This window comes from Cetorhinus maximus, chromosome 14, assembly GCF_964194155.1.
Source record: "Cetorhinus maximus chromosome 14, sCetMax3.hap1.1, whole genome shotgun sequence".
Taxonomy (NCBI): Eukaryota; Metazoa; Chordata; class Chondrichthyes; order Lamniformes; family Cetorhinidae; genus Cetorhinus; species Cetorhinus maximus.
In genome coordinates this window covers 16,277,449-16,298,486 of record NC_135892.1, presented here as the reverse complement: position 1 = coordinate 16,298,486, position 21,038 = coordinate 16,277,449, and the positions used below count along the sequence as shown (strand labels likewise).

The window sequence follows — 21,038 nt, the reverse complement described above, 5'->3', positions numbered from 1 at the left end:
GGCATGAACGCGGAAACATATGAGGTGTGATCTCTAGGACGGAGCTTTTCCAGAGTTAGCGCCAGTATGAAAGGCTCACAAACTCAGATAGAAAAGGACCAAATCAGTTGGAAAGATGAAGGATACAGTTAATTAGATGTGAAGTATTACAATGAGTATTAGCAACCATCTACCAAGGGTATACTGCATTAATTGCTGATAAGTTCCAGAACGCACTGCCTGAGTGTGTGGAGAGGCAGGTTAAATGGAGACATTCAGAAGGGAATTGGACTGTTATTTGAAGAGGAAGAATGTGCAGGGTTATGGGGAGAAGGCAGGAGAATGGCACCAAAGGAATTGTTCATTTGGAGAGCCGGCACAGGCACGATGGGCCGAATGGCCTCCTGCCCTGTAACAATTCTGTAAATTAATGACAATGTGAGCCACTGTGCTTTAGAAGCAGTTAAAAGGTATAGAGTTGCCTGACCAGCTCTGCTATTTAAAGACGTGTTTTGACGATGATTGTTGATGGTAAATCCTTTGTGCGATACGTCTAGCACTTTCTCCCTCTGCCAGTTACTGGGAGAATTAACATTCTTGGTCTGATCCTTATTGCTGTCTCTAAACCTCTAAACTCAGCCCATAAATTCATCTGGCTCCCCTTTGTTTTGAATGTTTGTCCAACTGATGATGTCACCGAGGTGAGGCCTCGGCCTGTTGCTCATGTTAACTGCTTCATTTCTGGCACCATAACCTGGTGAGGCTAGGTCAACTGGAAATTCAAGAATTGGGATTAATAGTTTATGTTAGGCAAAGGTATTAAAATTTTACGGCACAAAGGAGGGTAGGTGGAGTTAAGCTACAGATCAGCCATGATCTAATTGAATGGCAGAACAGGTTTGTGGGGCTAAATGACCTGGACTTTTCCCACAGCAAGGAGCAAGTCTGAAATTTTCAAGATTTAATTCAAGATTCATTAGTTAACACAATTCAGAATGTTGTCTATTAGCTTAGAGATTTACCTTTAATATATTAAAAATAAATCAAACTGTGGTACCCTGAGCATCTTAGACTGCACCAATGTTACTTTTATTTTATACTTTCTTCCACCCCCCCCTTATTTTAGTGTCTCCACTCTCTCTCACCACACAATAGCCCAAGGACTTTTCATGTGTCTTAGTCAGTGCCGTCAGTAACCAAGTCATACAGAAGATTTATAACTCTGGTTCCACCTCCCCCTCACCCTGAAACCTACAGGGATGCTCCACTCCCTGACAACAGGGCTGGGATTGGGAAATCAAAATAATGGGTGGGAATCCACATAGGACTGTGGAATTGTACAGCACAAAAGGAAGACGTTTTGCCCATTGCACCAATGCAGATTGTCTCAAGGGCAATTAGGGATGGGCAATAAATGCTGGCCTTGCCAGTGATGCCCCATTCTGTGCAGGAATCATTTTTTTTTTTTAAAAAGAGTTAACTATTTCATTCCACTCCCCAGTCCTTATCCCATTTTCCTGCAAATTATTCCCTATGACTTGAACCTTCATATCCCATTTCTGTTCATTTATACAATCGTAAGGATTCATTTCTTTCTTAACAGAGTTACATTAGTATTAAAAGAGATACCTAGACATTTGTATTATGGTTCTTGGCTCTGTGGTAGCATTCTTGTCTCCGAGTTAGAAGGTTTTGGGTTCAAGAGTCTTGAGCACATAGCAGAGTCTGACACTTCAGTGCAACACTGAAGGATTGCTGCACTGTCAGATGAGCTGTTCAACCAAGGCCCCATCCGCCCTTTCAGGTGGGTGTAAACGACCCCATAGTGCTGTTCAAAGAGGAGCAGCAGGGTTCTCTCAGCCCTGGCCAAGATTTATCCCTCAACCAACGGTTATCTGTCTTGTTCATCACTCTCCTCACCAAAAACTCCATTCGCTAGTCACAGACTGCAGTCCTCTCCCTGAGAACTGTCTGGCTGAACTAGACTCTTCACAAACTGTTTGACCCCCCCCATCTCCTCTGCATCACCATAACTATCTACTTCTACTCCATAACACCACCCGTCTACAACCCTGCCACAGCATATCTGTTGATAATATCTGCTCATCTCTGCTCATCTGTATCTTTATTACTTCTAGGCTCAACTATTCCAATGCTCTCATGGCTGATCTCCCAGCCTGCATACACCTTCTGTAAATCTGAGCTCATCCAGAACTCTGCTGCCCATGTTCTAACTCGCAACAAGTCCCATTCGCCCCTCTCCCCAGTGCTCGCTGACCTACATTACGGTTTAAAAATTCTCACCCTTGTTTTCAAATCCCGCCATGACCTTGCCCCTGCCTATCTCTGTAAATCTTCAAGCCTCACAATCTTCCGAGAGTTTGTGCTCCTCCAAATCTGGTTTCTTGGAGCATCCCTGATTTTAGTCGCCCCACCATTGGTGGCCATGTCTTCAGATGCCTTGTCCCTAAGCTCAGGCATTCCCTCCTTATACCTCTCCGCCCCTCTCCTCCTTTAAGATGCTCCTTAAAACCTACCTTTTCAACCAAGCTTTTTCTCACCTGTCTCAATATCACCTCATGTGGCTTGGTGTGAAATTTGTTTGTTTGCTAACACTCCTGTGAAGGACTTTGGACTGTTCTTATTATGTTAAGGGCAATATATAAATACAATTTAATGTTTAGAGAACCATACTATTGCATATTGGCTGCTCTGTTTGCCTACATAAGAACAGAGTTTACACGTCAAAAGTAATTAATTAGCTCTGAAACCCTTTGGGCCATCCTGAAGATGTGAAAGGCGTTATGTAAGTAAATTTAGCATTTTCTACCTCCTGGCACTAGATGTCATCCATTCACTAAATGAAGATTATTTCACAGAAGCTATTGCAAAAATCTGTTAAACACACCTGATGGCGGTGAAAGGTATTGTTTGTTTTAACCTTAACTGTGCATCAATGAACTTGGAAACTTGAAGACGTTAAGGGTTTGAACATTCCTTTCACCTCTGGGCTTTGGTCCAGCTTTAGCCGAGGAGGTGAAAGGTTGGCGCACTCCGCTCTCTCTAGCAGCTCTAAATATACGTGGAATTTATCTAGGCAATCTTAATTGAAGGACTCAAATGCTTATTAACCCAAACGAGTTATGATTTATGAATAAAATATGTGAACATTGTGATCATGGTGCTGCCTCGCTCCATCTCTCAAAACTTCACGACTCCCACTTTATAGCACTATCGCTCTCCAGATAAATAGGAAAATAATTTCAACAGCAAGCTCATTTAGAAGCAAGTAAATTAAACCTGAAGCTATTGTACTAAATATCCATATCTAAACGAGCGACTGCTGCTAGAAGGATTACAAGAACAACTTGCATTTGTATAGCACCTTTAACATAATGAAAGCTCCCAAGGAGCTTCACAGATGCATTATGAAATAAAATATGACGCTGAGCCACTTAAGGAGGTATTAGGTCAGAAGGCCAGAGGTTTGGCCGGGGAGGTAGTTTTTAAGGAACGTCTTAAAGGAGGAGAGCAAGGAAAAGAGGTGGAGAGGTATAGGGAGGGAATTCCAGAACTTTGGGGCCCAGGCAGCTGCCAATGATGGAGCAAATAAAATTGGGAATGTTCAAGAGGCCAGAATCAGAGCAGGACAGATATCTCGGAGGGTTGTGGGGCTGGAGGAGATTACAGAGAAAGGGAGGGGTCAGGCCATGAAGGGATTTGAAAACAAGGATGGGCGTGTTAAAATCAAGGCATTGCTTAACCAGGAGCCAGTGTAGGTGAGCGAGCACATGGGACAATGGATAAACGACATTTGGTTTCAGTTAGGCCACAGACAGCAGAATTTTGAATGACCTCAAGTTTATGGGGGGTTGAATGTTGGAGGGCAGCCAGGAGTGCATTGGAATAGTCACGGCCAGAGGTAACAGAGGCATGGTCGAGGGTTTCGGCAGCAGAAGAGCTGAGGGAGGGGTGAAATCAGGCAAAGTTACCAAGGCGGAAATAGGGCGTCTTAGTGACAATGGTGGATGTAAAGTTAAAAGCTCATCTTGGAGTCAGATCTGATACTGAGTCTGCTTCAGCCTCGAACAGTTGTCAGGGAAAAGGATGGCATCAGTGGTAAAGGGGCAAATTGTGCCAGGGGCACCAAAGACAATGGAAGAAATTGGATAAAAATGTCTGCCTATTCAGTACTGGATGTCGGATAAGCAGTCTGACAGAAACAGTGGCGAGGTCGAAAGAGGTGGTGGTGAAGGAGAGCTTGGTGTCGTCAGGTCGTTAGGGAACACCAGAGGTAACAGTGCAAGAGCAAGAAGGGGAACCACGTGATTCTCTGGCTGTGATTAGATAGATAAGGAAGGTGAGAGCAGTCACATCCAGCTGGAGAGGCATTGGAGGAGGAGGATGGTGTGGTCAACCATCTCAAAGGCTACAGATCGGTCAAGAAGAATGAGGAGGGGAAGTTTATCTTTGTCATAGTAACACAGGATGTCATTTGCAACTTTGATAAGAGCCATTTCGATACTGTAACAGGGGCAGAAATTTGATTGAAGGGATTCAAACATGGAGTTCCATCTCACATCTCTAAAACTAAACTCTAATTGATTCTTCTAATTAGTTCCAAAGTATGTGCTTGGCAGCTACCTATCAGGATTGAGGATGTAGTGCCTATTGGGTTATGTTCTTATCTACTTTGGCCTTCCACTTGATTCAGCCATCTCTGCCACAGTTCTAAGCATTACCTTCTCTACCCCCAGCAAGTTTCAATGCTCAGATTGAAGCTCTGATTGGGATGCATCCAGGAGTATGAGCCTTATCTTCCTTGTCCCTCCTCCCTCCATGAGGGGTCCTGAGGTCAGTTATAGGGTCTCGACAGCTCCATTGACTGAGACCGTCCAACTCGGTGCGCTATTGTATTCCACCTGGAAATTTGAATTTGGTATGACTTAGAATTGTTTCAGACAGTGGCTGCACTGTCTGGGCTAACTGGGGTTTGATTGTGGTTTTAGCAGTGGAAATGGAAACAACATCTTCAAACAAAATGCCAAGCTTGTTGAGTTGTGCAAAATCTGACCATCGGTTGGCAGTTTTCACTGGGGCCTGGAAAGTCTTGGATCTGAAAGGAGCTCAGTTCGAGTTTGGGCTAACCCGATACACAGCAAAGCAATGGGAGGAAAGTGAATAAGGAATAAACTAAAACGCTACCACCCGATGCTCTGATGAGGTGTTGGGCATCCCTGCTGGGTCCTTGAATTCGACCTTTTCATGTAACGTGCCCCCATCACTGAAGGAGGGAAGTAACTTGGGAACCGAGTGAATTAAATGGCAGGAAGGAGAAGTGCTGCAGGAAACGGATCTGAGTTTAAAATGAGACAGCTATTGCTGGATGTTTTCTAAAATGAGCGATGATGTGAATTGAGCTTCTGGTGAATCAATAACTCCCATTGACTTTTTCAGTTTTGGAATTTTGTTCCTAAAATTCCTCTAGTAAAAGTAATCTGCTTGTTTTGTACAGGTTGTGGAGAAACAATTTACACTGAATGATAAAGATGCACTTAACACACTGATAACCAAGTGCTGAGGTTTCCAGGGGGAAATACGGACAATTCCACGATAATAAAGAAAAGCCTGTATTTATATAGCGCTTTTCATGACCATCAGATATCTCAAAGGGTTTTATCGCCAACGACATATTCTTGAAGTGTAGTCGCCCATGAAATGTCGGAAACACAGCAGCCAATTTGGGCAGAGCAAGATCCTGCAAGCGGCAGTGACCGGATAGTCTGTTTTTTGAGGGGAAATGTTGGCCAGGACACTGGGGAGAGCTCCCCTGCTCTTTAGTTCCATGGGATCCTTTACATCCAACCGAGTAGGCAGGTAGGGCCTCAGCTTAACGCCTCATCCGAGGGACAGCACCTCCGACTGTGCAGCACTCCCTCAGCATTGCGCTGGAACAGCAGCCTTGATTTTTGTACTCAAGTCCTGGAGTGGGACTTGAACCCAGAACCTTGTGGCTCAGAGGCTAGAGTGCTACCAACTGAGCCACAGCTGACATGGGTACGATAAGGGGTGGAATTTTGCGACCCCATTGCGGTGGGGGCGGGGCCATAAAATGCAGCGAACCGTTCAAAAGCCCATTGACTTTGGCAGGACAGGAAAATCCCACCAGTGGGAGGGACCATAAAATTCCACCCAATATAAATGATTTCCAATTGTACTTCCTGGATCTTCGGCAACCCACAATGGATGTTGACTTGCTAATCTGTAATTCCTGTTGTATGGCACTGCTAAGAAAACATCTTCTGCCAACGGTTAAAAACAACCAACTTTACCAGTCCAGGCCCCAAGTCCCCAACTCTTGCATGACGTCTTTTCCACTGTTGCTGAGGGTCACTAACCTTGTGCGTCTTTGGCTCACCCACTGCAACGTTTCATCCCTCCCACAGCATTGACCCGGACAGATGGGGGTGTGGGGACAGCATTCCCCCAGTACAATAAATTAAACTTGTCCTTTGCTGAAACAAACATCCTGCGCAGCTCCCTGGGATGAATTTTACAGCCACCCCCTCACCCCCCACCCCCACCCACCCACCACCGTCAAATAAAGCTGGTGTACAGCCTGCCTCCTTCCCCACTCCCGCCCTGTCCTCCATATTACGGTGGGCAAGTAAGGCAGCCCACCCGCTCTCAGGCCTATTGAGGCCCTGAAGTGGATAATTAACTGCCACCTAAGGGCTTCATTCCCCCTCCGCCACAATTTTTTAGCTTGCCGGCGAAGATGGAAGGAATGCGACCAGCCTGGCAGCTTTGACAGCGCAGGCTGCCGACAGGCACGAAGTAGGGGACCTCCATTGGGGGTTCCACTGTGCCTAGCGGAGGCAGTCCTCGCCCCCGCCCCACTCCTGGCCTCTCTAACCCACCCCTAACCTCTCTAACCCAACCCTCCACCCCCACCACCCTCACCCCCTCCACCAGCTGGGGTCTCCAAGCCATGCCCACCTCAAATCCCCAAGCTTACCTGGAGTCTGGGGAAGACCTTCACTACTTCTTGGGGATTGGTTGTAGTCCCAGCCGTGGCCACTACTGGCTCCTGGCGCTGCTGGTAATACGAACGTGTAAACAAGGAGCAGGAGTAGGCCATTCAGCTCCTCGAGCTTGCTCCGTCATTTAATAAGATCATGGCTGATCTGATAGTAACCTGAAATCTGCATCTCATCTACCACCGATAACCTATCACCCTCCCTTGCTTACCAAGAATCTATCCACTGCCTTAAAAATATTCAAAGACTTTACTTCCACCATCTTTTCAGGAAGAGAGTTCCAAAGACTCACCACCCTCTGAGTGAAAAAATTTCTCTTCATCTCGGTTTTAAATGGGCGACTGCTTATTTTTAAACAGTGACCCCTAGTTCTTGATTTTTCCACAAGAGGAAACATCCTCTCCACATCCACTCTGTCAAGACCCCTCAGGATCTTATATGTATCAATCAAGTCACCTCTTACTCTTCTAAACTCCAGATACAAGCCTAGTCTGTCCAACTTTCCTCATAAGACAACCCACCCATTCCAGGTATTAGTCTGGTAAATCTTCTCTGAACTGTTTCCAATGCATTTACATCCTTCCTTAAATAAGGAACTGTGCACAGTACTCCAGATGTGGTCTCACTAGTGCTCTGTACAACTGAAGCATAACCTCCCTACTTTTGTATTCGATTCCCCTCGCAATAAATGATAGCATTCTATTAGCCTTCCTAATTACCTGCTGTACCTGCATACTAGCCTTTTGTGATTCATGCACTAGGACACCCAGATCCCTCTGCACCCCAGAGCTCTGCAATCTCTCACCATTTCGATAACATGCTTCTCTTTTATTCTTCCTGCCAAAATGGAGAATTTCACATTTTTCCACATTATAATCCATCTCACATTTTCCCACATTATTCTCCAATCAGATTGACCGGCAGCTCTCTGGGTGGGGTGGGGGGGTGCTTCCTGTCCCTGAAGGGCAGAAGTCTAACTCTGCACAAATTAAGGCTGCCCCCATGTAATATTGCGGTGAGGCAGCAGGGTTTCACGTCGGGTGGGTAATCCATCCCCCTGTAAAATCCACCCCTGTGAGTCTTTGATAGAAGACGCACAGTTATAATCATTTCCAAGCTCATTTTTTTGATTTTTGTGATATTTGAACATACTTTGCCTTAGAGTTGGCCTTGGAGTCGCCAAGAATCAAAGATTAATCCCTGGGACACTGCCCTGAGCAAACCTGGAAAAGAAAATCACTGGGGCAATTAAAACAAATTGTGTGTCTTTATAAATGTCCTTTGAACCTTTCTGATTATTACTTATAAAAGTATTTGAGATGGAAGTACCGGCTGTTTGACTGACAGCCAAGAATCATCCAATCAGGTAATGAATGGTCTGTTCACTTTCCAATTGGTTGGGAATGCATTGTGTCATGAGGTTGGATGTGTTAGACAACCAATGGGGGATTGTGGAGGTGGAGATGATTGAGGCAGGAGGTCATGTGATGGTCCTCACTCCAAGGATATGCCCCACCAGAGGTGACCACCCAAACCTGCCTATGGGTAATACGTTAGAATATACAGGGATAGACATCTACCTGGAGCAACACGGTTCACATATTTAGTTTAAAAAGAGGGATCCTAATTTTCCCAGTGGAATTATGACTCAGGATTCTAAAATCTGTCAGTCTTGACATATTGCTAGGTGGAGGCTGTTCTGTTGGCTTGTCTGGATCTACCTTTATTAATTCGGATTCTTGTCCTCCAATTCTTCAGGCCCTGAGCAAAGCTTTGTCCACAGCACACATCTAGTTCCCTTAAACCGGCTGCATTGAAATCTTAGGCTCGGATGTGAAAGTATTATTTCATTGGTAATTAAAAAAAATTATTATCCAACAGAAACTACAGGAAGCTGAGTATAACATAGAAGGAAAGACTTTCCATTTATGTAGCACCTTTCACAACCATAGGATGTCCCAAAGCGCTTTGCAGCCAATGAAGTATTTTTGAAGTGTATTCACCGTTGTGTCTTGTGGTGCAGTGGTAGTGTCCATGCCTCTGGGCCAAAAGCTCCATGTTCAAGTCCCACTTCAGGACTTGATGGCCACGGAAGGTGCATTTGTAACATGGTTGATTATCAGCCAGTAAATCCTTCCAATGTGCCTGATGGCTGGTGGTAAGAGCAGGAGAGTCTCCTGGTCAGCCCTACTGCTGAAGGCAATGGCAAACCACTGCAGTACTTTGCCAAGCATTATCATGGGCCAATCCAATAGAAGCCCATGGTTGCCAACAAGGGCAAGGTGCCTGAAGGAGGAGGAGCCACAGTTGTACCATTGGAACTGCGGTAGCCAAGTTGTGTACAGCAAGCTCCCACAAACAGCAGTATAATAAGTTTCAGTAGTGTTGATTGAAGGATAAATATTAGCTGGGTACTGGGGTAACTCCCCTGCTCTTCTTCGCGAGGGGTGATTATTCCCAGGATCTGGAAACAAATGTGGAAGATGATGGCACATGTGAAGGAAGCTGCCATGGTGAAGTTATCCAATGGGACTACCAAATAGATGGCTGAAGCACGCAAGCACAAAGGGAGGCTGCACAATGTCAAGCAACCTCCCAACTCTTATTATTCACCCTGCATGCCCCTACTGCAGCGGTGCCCACCCGAAACTGATACCCAGAACTCTTGCCACATTGGAATTTCAAAAGTAGTTCACATGCAAAGGAGCTTTCTCACATAACCGAACTGTATGATGCACATACACAATGTAGAATGGGCATTTGGGCGTCACTGTACAAGCTCTAGAAACTTCCATCACTACTACATTATTTGCAGGATGAGAAAAAGCTCAGAGAGTGAAAAGGGCAGACAGGAAGACGGTACCCAATGTTGCTGACCTCTTGGCATCTTTTGAGGAGGTCACCTTGTACATTCTTGGCACTGAGAGGGAAGGGGGAGGGAGAAACTGAAGGCCTTTCCCTAAGCTGAGCCTCAGTACCATCCCCCTTGTCTTACGCAGAAATATATGTGAGCACCATGTCACGACACACAGCATATTCCAATGTAAGCCGTGTTTGAAGAGCACGGCACAAAATTAAACTTTTCGAATTCTGTCAAATTATGGTTGAACTGTTCACAAGCTTGATTTCTTACACAATGGGCAGGACTTTAGGCCCCCACTAAGGTGGAGAATGGAGGCAAACGGAGCCTGAAAGCACTGACACCAGCCGGCGTGCTGGTTTCCCGATGCCGGCCATCTTGGGTCAGGGCTACCCAGCCCCCGTGAGGCAAGCAACCAATTAGGCAGATTAAGAGCCTTGTTAAAGGTAAATTAAGGAGGTTAAGTGGGATTTTTCAGGCGGCCTCCAGTTTCCCGACATGACTGGGCAGATCAACGGCCTGGAGGCGGGTATCTAGCGTAGGCCGGAGGACCACTGCACCGGGCAGACCTAGAGGCCCTGTCTGCCCACCTGGGTGTGGGTGCAGTCAAAGACCACCTTGTAGAGGGGTTCCACACCTGCCCCCAACCTTCCTCCCCTAGTCTTCCCCCAGTGGCAGCCTAGCTGAATTAGCTGTGTTGTTTTAATTAATTATTTTGTTTTAAAGTTAATCAGAGGGTGCCTCCATGTTGAAGCACACTCTCGGTTACTTACCCTTCACTGCAGCAGGGCGCTCCTCTTAAAGTGGAAGGCCTTTGATTGGTCCTGCAGCTTCAAGAGCCTGCTTGCTGCCCAACGGGGAACCTGTCTCCGTGCCAACTAAGGGGTGCCCCAGTCAGAACTTTGAGTGACTTTTTCCCGGGGTGGGGTGGGGGGTGAGTCTGGAAACAATCCCACCTCCTGTTTCCTGCGTTGCCCCTCCCCCTCACCGCCCCCCCACCCCCCTCTCCCCAAAAGAGAAGATTCAGCCCTATAGATCAGAAAGGGTAGATGACGGTCGGTGGGAATGGTTTTTTAAGCTACATTTCATGATTGGTGAAAAAAATTAGGCAATGGTCTTCGCTTACATTGGACAAGAGCTATAGCGACCATCCTTTGGCCATGGTTCTTGGCCACTGAGAAACGTATGGAAATAAGGGCCGGGATTTTCCGGCCCCATCGCAGGGGTGACCCGCCGTGGGTGAGGCGGCCCTCCAGCCAGAAGCCCGTTGACCTGCGGCGGGACCGGAAGATCCCAGCGGCGGGCGGGTGCGGAAAATCCCGCCGAAGGTTTTACTAATCTGATTAGGATAGGCGATAGGGATGCAGTTATAAGTCAGTGATTCTAGAATGGTACATGAACTTGCACTCCCTAACCAGTCCACCAAGTGGGAGGGGGAAAACGTCAGGAACTGCAGTGAAACATTTAAATCCATTATTTTCAAGAAAATTGGTTTTGGTCAGTAAATTATTCTGCAAGCATAATATATGGACCCTTTGAGTAACAAGACGGTTTGTAACCATAATCTGGTATTGCTGCCCCTGCTGAGCAGAGTTGCTCGATCTGCATATTGGAAAAATCCTGGAGCAATAAGAAAATTGTTTGGGTTCCCTTGCATGATGAAAAACACAGTGAACCTTCTTCCAAGGGTTTGCGATTGCTCCCAGAATCCATTTGGATGAATTATTATGGAAAGATGTCGGATTTGTCTGGTAACTAAGCCATTGGGTTGCTTGGTGCTGCACTGTTGCCCCTAATGACTTGGCTCGTCCCCAGCTGATAGTCAGGATAATCTTCTTTATCTTTCTGCTAGACGTTCAAAACAGCATCATCTTTGTGAATAAGACTTGTCTTGGACACACAATTTAAGTTGTATCAACCCCACGTGATATCGTCTCAATAATGTTGAACAAACATTAAATAAGCTTTTCTGCCCTCTTCAATCCTCCCTGAATGTTTGGCAGATGCGTTTTCCTTCTATGGTATTGTCCCCTTAAGCGATCCGAATGAAGCGAGTTTAAGCATTTTCTCTGAAGTTTCTAATGAATGCAAGTCGACAGCAAAAACCAGACGCTGCCATAATTTACATTTAGCTCAAAAAAGAAACTCCAAAGAGGCAGATGCCCAGATGCTGGTTTTTAACATGGGGCCCCGACGTTTCAGACGTGTTGTTGGGGAAGGAGAGTAAACAGGGAAGACTGACTCACAGGTCAGAAAGCAGAATAATGAGCATCTGCTCAGGATGAGTAAACGCTATTGTAATCGCCGTGGTGATGACTTACTGATGACATTTTCTTGCTCTGCTTTCTCTTCCGTAGCGTCTACACCTCAGTGAAGATGTAGCTGGAGCTACTTTCATGGCAGCTGGAAGCTCAGCCCCCGAGCTCTTCACCTCAATCATAGGTAACTCACTGAAGCCAAGTATGATGAAAGCAGAGCTGCACTTCATTAACCCTGACTTGTTCATCCCCAGCTTGTTAATCAGCCACTTCTCCAGTAAATTGTCTGACATCAGTTTTTGCATGGGTATCATTTTTCACCTTCAGAGGCTTCACTTTAAAGAGAAGCATTAATCAAAATGTATTCTCCCTCCGTGTTCCATAAGGGGAGGTTTAGAATTAGGCACATCTCTTCTTAAAGCACTCCCCCCCCCCCCCCCCCCCCCAACTTAAGCCCAAGAGTCACTCATTTTTAACGAATCATGGCATGGTTACAGCGCAGGAGGTTATTGGTCTCTTGCTATGCTGGCTCTCTACAAGAGCAACTCAGCTAATTCCAGTCCTGCAACTTTTCCCCATAGCCCTGGGCGTTTATTTTCTTCAGATAATTATCCAATTCCCTTTTGAAAGTCACAATTGAATCTGTTTCCTATTAACAATTTGCCGCGTAAAAAAGAAACATTTTTCCTCATGTCACCAGCTACGTTCGTCTTAAATCTGTTCCCACTGCTTCTCGACCCTTCCGCCATTGGGAACAGTTTCTCCCTGTCTAATCTCTCCATACCCTTCAAGATTTTGAACACCTCTATCAAATCCCCTCTCCGCCTTTTCTCTCAGGACAACAACCCCGGACCCTCCAATCTGTCTATCCACACCAGTGAATCCCTCCTCTCTGGAACCATTGCCATTAGTCTTTTCTGCAGCCTCTCCAGTGCCTTAATATCATTCCTAAAGTGCGATGCTCAGAATTGGACACAGTATACTCCAGTTGAAGCTGGCTGAACCAATGTTTTATAAAGGTTCACTATATCTTCCTTGCTTTTCTATTCTATTCATCTTTTTATGAAACCCAGGATCCCGGACACCTTATTAACCACTTTCCCAACTTGCCCTGCCGCTTTGAACAATTGAACCCCTTGATCCCTCTGCTCCTGCACACCCTTTAGAACTATACCCTTTACTTCAAGTTGCCTCTTCTCATTCTTCCTGCCAAAATATATCACTTCACACTTCTCTGCATTAAATTTCATCTGCCACATGCCTACCCATTCCACCCGCATGTCTATGACCTTGTGAAGTCCATCACTATCCTCCTCACGGTTGACTATACTTTATGGTTTTGTACCATCAGCAAACTTTGAAATTGTGTCCTGCACACCCAAGTCTAGGTCATTAACGTAGATCAAGAAAAGCAGATGGTTTAGTACTGACCCCTGGGGAACCTCACTGTAAACATCCTTTCAGTCCGGCAAACAGCTGTTCGTTGCTACTTGCTCTTTCCTCTCACTGAGCTGACTTTGTAACCAGGCTGCCACTGTTATTCCATAACTTTGCTCTATCCTAGGTGTTCCAGTGCAGACTTCCTTGTTTATAGCTATAACCGGTATTGAGTTTTGTATCATTGAAACAGTTATGGCCTTATTATATATATTTTGATCCTGTCCCACTAAAATGTTTTTTTTTTACTTGTGGAGGTCACTTTGTGCGAAGAATTAATTCAAATGAATGACTGATTGACAAGGAGGATGAGGAAGGCATGGCGTATGTCTCTGGCTCACTCCAAATCTCGGGATTCTCACCTGCTCTGTCAGTCACACACACACACACACACACACACAGAGTCTCTCTCTCTCTTTCACACGTGCACACGCACACGCTCTCTGTCTCTCACACACCCACCCCCCCAAATGAAATTTGGACACTACTTCAGGAGGAATTGATCAAGAGGTGGTGGCCAGGCCCTCTTCACTTTGGCAGGCCCAGCCGACCTCCAGCCGCTCCTGGGCCTAGCTGACAGCCTTCCGATTGCCAGATACTTGTTGCTTCCTGCTTGCCGCCCCTCCCCCATGCCCTTGCTTGCTTCCCTTGCACTCTGCTTTTCCTCGAGGCCTCCCCACTCACTCCGCCATCTTGGTCCTGTGTTCCTCCTGGGGCTGGCACCTGTACAGGAGGCTGATTTTCTCCAAAATATACCCATCCACTGAGAACCTACTGCAGAGAAAGCTCCAAGTCTGCTTTGGACTTAGAAGACTTCCTGTCTAGAGATGGATAAAGCAGACAATCACATGCTTATATCTGTTTTCCATAGCTTGTTCTTTCCTGGAACAGGTTACTACCCTTAAGCTAGAGGGACACCACACTCTGCATTAAGCATGCCTGACCAAGAGACACTCCCACTTTTGGTGCTTGTCATAAGCATATTGGAAGGATTTACAGGCTGACAGTCAATCTCTTTGACCATATTATGGATGCACCTTCCATGGCCATCAAGTCCTGGAGTGGGACTCAAACTTGGAGCCACTGGCCCAGAGGCAGGGACACTACCCACTGTGCCACAAGACCTCCTCCCCAAACTCTGACTTTCCAGTTGCTAATTTTAAAGTCACACCTTCTGCCTGTGTTTTTATGTTGGACTTTGGTTTGACAGTATTAGTTATGATTGAGGATCAAATTTAAAATTGAAACACAATATTTTATATTAAATTTATATCTTGGTTAATAAAACCTCACATCTGTGTAGCCTAATCCAGTTATCTCATTCCTAATAACTGCTCTTTCTCTGAAGACTACATTTACCTTGGCTCCCCATGTACAACGCCACAGGGAATGGAGTTGTTTTTATTCAACGTTATCAGTCTTTTGATACTCTCTTAGTCAGCTTTTCAAGCAGAATTTTACATTGATGGAAAAACATTGTTGAAGAGTTGTCAACATGTATGCCATTTGAAAAATTGGGCACTCGGAGTTGATTCTTTAGTTAAACAGTATGTCTACAAATGGCCCAGTTCCTCAGATGCTTTCTGAAGCATCTTGGAGAAGTTAAGCCAAATGTTATTATCCCAGCTGATGTTACTACTGGACAAGCCAGATCTTAGGGCGGACCCAGGCTTGATAGATCCTAACTTTTATTTTTTGTTTAGAAACGTGGAGGGCAGCTACTGAACAGAGTGACAGGAGTCAGCTGATGAACTTTTAACAAAAGAATAAAACATTTATTAAACAAGAAAAGATAAACTATATTACAATACTCCTTCACCCACAACTATACCTTTACAGATATACACAGATTCGTAAGGATAACACAAAGCATACAAACGTACAGACAAGGAGCAGGAGTAGGCCATTCAGCCCCTTGAGCCTGCTCCAATACAAGTTATAAAAGCTGTTTTATACTCTAATGTTCACAGTAAGTACACTGTCCATGTAAACCAATAGGCGACCTGTGGTCAGGCGTATCACACTCTGAAACCAAGTGACAGATGCCACCCCAAGCAGATGCTATGGATCTTTCATCAACTCCCCCACTACGCCCATGACATTTGTCACACCATGAGCCAACCGGTCTCACTGAACTCCGTCTTTCACACATGGGTTTCCAATCTCCACTCTTGAAGAACTCGCTTTGGAATCTTCTCCCAAATGATGCTTTCTCTCAGATGCCTTCCACAAGAGTTCACTTCCAGGGTTTCGAACTCTCCTTCCGATGTCCCTCTCCCCTGGATCACCAAGTGCATTCAAGCTTTCTTCCACGCACTCTCTCTCATTTACTCAGCCATGCCAACAGAACACCACTGCTTCACATGCCCATAGAAAAGAGTTACAGACCCTTGACTGTTTCCTTGGATCTTCTGGCTTCTTGCAAGCCTATTTTGCTTTAGGTCTGCATCCTGCAGCTTTCTCCCTTTAAGCTTGGAGCCTTTCTCTCTCCTCATTCTTAACTTCAGTTAACAGGGTCTTTTCCAGATTCTTGTTCCCTCACATTGACATAACTGACCTATTGGGTCCTTTCCATTCCGCTCCCTGGTTTTGGGGACCAGCTTCCTGCAGTTCCCTCTCCTATATCCAGCTTCTCCTGGCAGCTGCTTCCAGCCTTAAAGCAGAATCACCAGCTGAACTCAAACTGCTTTCGGTTTATCTGTCCCTGTGAGGACCTCCTGTTGCTAGGCAACGACCCAGTTTTTTCTACCTTGTGTTTGTTTTAATTCCCCTTCAAGAGCCATACAATCTCAGTATAATGCAGACATCTTTTAAAGTGAAACTAAAACTCAAATTCCTCCCTTTGTTAACAGACAAATACAGGGCATACAAATTGGACTTAAAGCCAAAACTCATTCCTAACACTCACAAATACAAATATAACTTAATTAAAACTATCTCTAGTTCCTAACACAAGGTGCTACGCTATTACTTAAAGGAAGGCCCATTAGAGTGAATTATAGGAGTTTCGGAGTTTTGATTGTGCCAAGGTGTCCCCAACACTGAAAGTGTGCATCATAAACTTGGGGTCTCCAGTATACACTCACGGCCTGATAGCTGGCTCATCACGGTTGTGTGTTTTGAATATCTATCCTGTTGTGTTTAATGTTTGTGCTGATATGTCTTTTTCTCTGTGTGCAGGTGGTACTCCGCTGATACCACAGCTCTTAAAAGTCCATATCCCTGCTTATAGTTCCCTTTCTATTTCTCAGGGGTGTTCATCACAAAGGGCGACGTAGGGGTCGGAACCATCGTGGGTTCAGCAGTGTTCAACATTCTCTGCATTATTGGAGTGTGCGGACTTTTCTCAGGATTGGTAAGCAAACCTTCAGTGGCCATCTACAAGGTGTTAGCACTGTAGTCAATATGAGACATCAAAGTAGCTGAGCTCTTGGGTAGTTCCTTGCCCTGGCATCATGCACTAGAGTAAGCAGCAGGAAACTGCAAAAGTGAGTTTGTTCTGTTTGGTGTTTAACATCTGAAAACAGGTAAGAGCCTTTTTTTCCCCTTTCTTTATAGAGGATGAAGAGGCAAGATAAGAATGATGGGCCTGTGCTTTACAGATAGTGAGATAATAGACAGTATGAAAAGGTACAGCAAGTCTACCACAGTTTCTCCAATTGAGTTCAGGCTATGTTTAAACAATCTGGTCTCTTGATCAAAGCTGTTATCTAAAGATTGATTGGATTCAAATGGTTTCAAAATTAAGTTAGCTAACAGAGACCAGACAGGACTTGTGTCATGTTAGATGGAACAAGTGGTTTCTTTCTGTTCATTTATTTCCAATTGCCAGTTAGTTTCATGTGAGTTGGAGACTCTCCCATTATGCTGGGCTGCAGATTCTGCCGTTAGATTTTTGGAAGTTCCCAGCAAGGCTGGTTGCTTCCTCTACCCTACCTGCCCTGCGCTTAGTTGGGATATTCTTCACCCAACAATTCACCTAAGGTCCAGATTCTGAAGAGGCTCGATCACAGGGGAGGGGGACAATATCAAGATAAGGGGTCAGTTGCTTAAGACAGAGGTGAGGAGAAATTTCTTCACTCAGAGGGTTGAAAATCTTTGGATTTGTCTACCGAGATGGTTGTGGATACTCCATTGTTGAGTATATTCAAGAAGAAGATCATTAGATGTTTGATTTCGCAGACAGTCAAAGAATTTGGGGAGTGGACAGGAAAGTGGGGTTGAGGTAGAAGATCAGCCCCGATCGTATTGAAAGGTGGAGCAGGCTCGAGGGCCAAACGGTAAACTCCTGCTCCTACTTCTTACGTTCTTATGTACCAATGTACACAAGTACAAGTACACGTCTTCCAAATGTAAACCTGAAGAATGTGACTGGATTTGGCAGCGATTTGTTTGGACATTTTGAAAATGACAATGCCGTTTCCCATAGAAATAAACTGATCAAATATAAATAATGTCAACACACGTATACTTGCACTGATCCTCGACACAAATGGAGGTTGTCTTGGCTGAACAGTGGCATGAGGGAGAACAGTTCAGTGGTTAGGATGGCAATTTAGGATAGTTGTAAAAGTGTTGAGGCTATTGCTCTAGTGTTACTTGACTGTTGCTTGACTGTTAAATTAGTCATATTGGCATTATATATTGTGATAAAAATAGTGGAGAGGAAGATTGTGATATTCTGTTATATTGTCCACTGCATTCCTCATTTTCAGTTTTTCCTCATTTCTATAAATTCCTACAGAAACCCAACCAGATTTGCACCATTAGTGACAGTGATTTTTAATCCGTCGATTGTGAATTAGCATCAGGACTAGTTGCCACCCTCACGGTTGTGAGTTTTGTGAGTGCTTAAAGCTGGCTGTGCTGGACTGTAGGCGTGACATCTCTGCGGGATATTTCTGGCCTTTCCCTCCCATACCCCACTGCCCCCACCGCCCCCACCACCAACCTGAACATTTCAGAAACACCTCCATGAGAGCAAGTGAGGACAAAGCCGAGTTGGGATTGGAGCTCAGAATGCTGGAAGTGCAAAGCTCGAAGACAATAACGAAGCCAAAATCCCGGCAAAAGCTTGACTTATTACGTTTTCTGAAGAGGTATAAAGAGAATGCAATGAATGTTGTGTGGACAAATTTTCAGAAGGCGTTTTAATAAGGTACTACCATATAAGGGTTGCTTTGAAGATTAAGACAAGTGATGTTAAAGTGGTTGCACGGATAGAGAGATGGTGAGTGAACTGAAATCAAGGCTGAATGGATTGGTGGGGTGGAGGAGATGGTGGTGTAGTGGTAATGTTGCTGAACTACTAATCCAGAGGCCCAGCCTAATGCTTTGGGGACATGAGTTCAAATCCCACTATGGCAGCTGGTGGAATTTAAATCCAAATAATAAACCTGGAATATAAAGCTTGTCTCAGTAATGGTGACCATGAAACTATCATTGATTATCATAAAAACCCATCTGGTTCTCTAATGTCATTTGGGGAAGAAAATCTACCATCCTTATCTGGCCTGGCCTACATGTGACTCCAGACCCACAGCAATGTGATTGACTCTTAACTGCCCTCTGAAGAAGCCATGCAGTTCAAGGGCAGTTAGGGAGGGCAACAAATGCTGGCCTTGTCAGTGACACCACACCCCATGGAAGAATTTTTTAAAATGTAGTTAGTGGCTGCTGCTTAGATTTTGCTTTCTGATTAATAGAAATGATTTGGACACAGACGTAAGAGCAATGATATATTTAGCTGCTGTCAAATTAAGAGACATGGCAAACTGTGAAGTGATGTGGAAAAGTAACATGGAACACTGTACCATAAGGCAGAGACTATAAGGTTAGTTAAAGGGGAATTGGTAAAGATTTCAAAAGGAATAATATCAAAGAATGTGGAAATGGGACAGTGGGAATAATAAACCGAATGGATTCATTCTGCTCATAGCCTTCAGCACACGCTGAGTCAGAAAGGTGGTTTTTAAGCTCCTTTGCAGAAGCTTGAGCACATAATCTAGGTTGGCACTCCAGTACACTGAGGGGATGCTGCAGTGGGTCTTAGACCCTGTCTTTTGGATGAAATGAGTCCCTTCCTAGGTGAACATAAAAGATCCCATTGGACTATTTATCCCTCGGTCAACATTTCAAGAAATGGGCTATCTAGTCCTTTAGGCTGTCTGTGGGACTTGCTGTCTGCCACTTTGACTGCTGTATTCACCTGCAATGATGACACTTCAGAAGTATTTCATTGAAGCATGCCCTGCAGTCATGATAGGCACCATACCTTAACGTTCTGGAGAAATATCACCTTCGCAAACTCCTGCTAATTCAATGGCAGGATAGGCCCTCCAATATCAGTGTCCTCTCTCAGGCCAGCATCCCCACTATCGAGGCACTGGTTATGGTTAATCAGCTACGTTGGGCGAGCCACGTTGTCTGCGTGCCTGACTCAAGACCCCCAAAACAAGCCCCCTACCCCAAGCTTTGCCACTGCAAGCGGTTACCTGGAGGGCAGAGGAATGGTTTCAGAGATGTCCTCAAAGCCCCCCTGAAAAAATTCAACGTCCTCGCCGATCTGTGGGGACCCCTTGCTTGAGATGTCCCAAACTGGAGAAGGAGCACCCGCGAAGGTGCCAACCATTTTGAGCACCTGCCGCAGACCCGGGTGGAGGCCAGGCACAAACAGTGGAGGGAGCACACTGAAATCCCAGCTGCCCACCCACCTGCCTCATCAGAAGCTACCTGCCCCACCTGTGGCACGGTGTGCGGATCCAGCATTGGACTTTTTAGTCACCTCAGGACCCGCAGCCCTGGAGTGGAGAAAAGTCAGCCTCTGTCCCGAGGGACTGCCTGAGGAGAAAAGATAAATGCAAGCCCTTCTTCCCTCCCTTCAATTCTAGTTCCGCCAGAGCCATAGAACCATAGAACACTACAGCACAGAAAACAGGCCATTCGGCCCTTCTGGTCTGTGCCGAAATATTATTCCGCTAGTCCCATTGACCTGCACCTAGTCCATAACCCTCCAGACCTCTCCCATCCATGTATCTATCTAATTTATTCTTAAAGCTTAAGAGTGAGCCCTCATTTACCACGTCAGATGGTAGCTCATTCCACACTCTCACCACTCTCTGAGTGAAGAAGTTCCCCCTAAACCTTTCCCCTTTCACCCTAAAGCCATGTCCTCTCATGTTTATTTCTCCTAATCTAAGTGGAAAGAGCCTACTCGCATTTACTCTGTCTATACCCCTCACAGTGATCCTTTGGATTTGCCTCTTTGTTGCTCCAAGCTCCTAACTCGCCTTCCTGCACAACCCCCTGCATCAATATTGCCCCATACGCCGGGGTATTTTTTTTCACTGCCTGAACAATAAGCATCACCCTGACAAGAGCACAAGAAAGGGAAAACCCAGCAGATCATTGACAGGAGCCATCGGACTTTCCTTCAATTGAAAATAATGGAAGATAAACCTAGCG

General features: G+C 45.4%; 1 protein-coding gene across 1 annotated transcript in view; it reads left to right on the top strand.

The window, feature by feature from the left end:
- The window catches only part of slc24a3 (solute carrier family 24 member 3), a 369,032-nt gene that overhangs the window by 250,915 nt on the left and 97,079 nt on the right, over window positions 1-21,038 (top strand). The window contains exons 5-6 of the mRNA XM_078556574.1: window positions 12,237-12,321; window positions 16,826-16,929. Coding sequence (XP_078412700.1) covers window positions 12,237-12,321; window positions 16,826-16,929 — 189 coding nt within the window. The remainder of the gene's footprint in view (window positions 1-12,236; window positions 12,322-16,825; window positions 16,930-21,038) is intronic.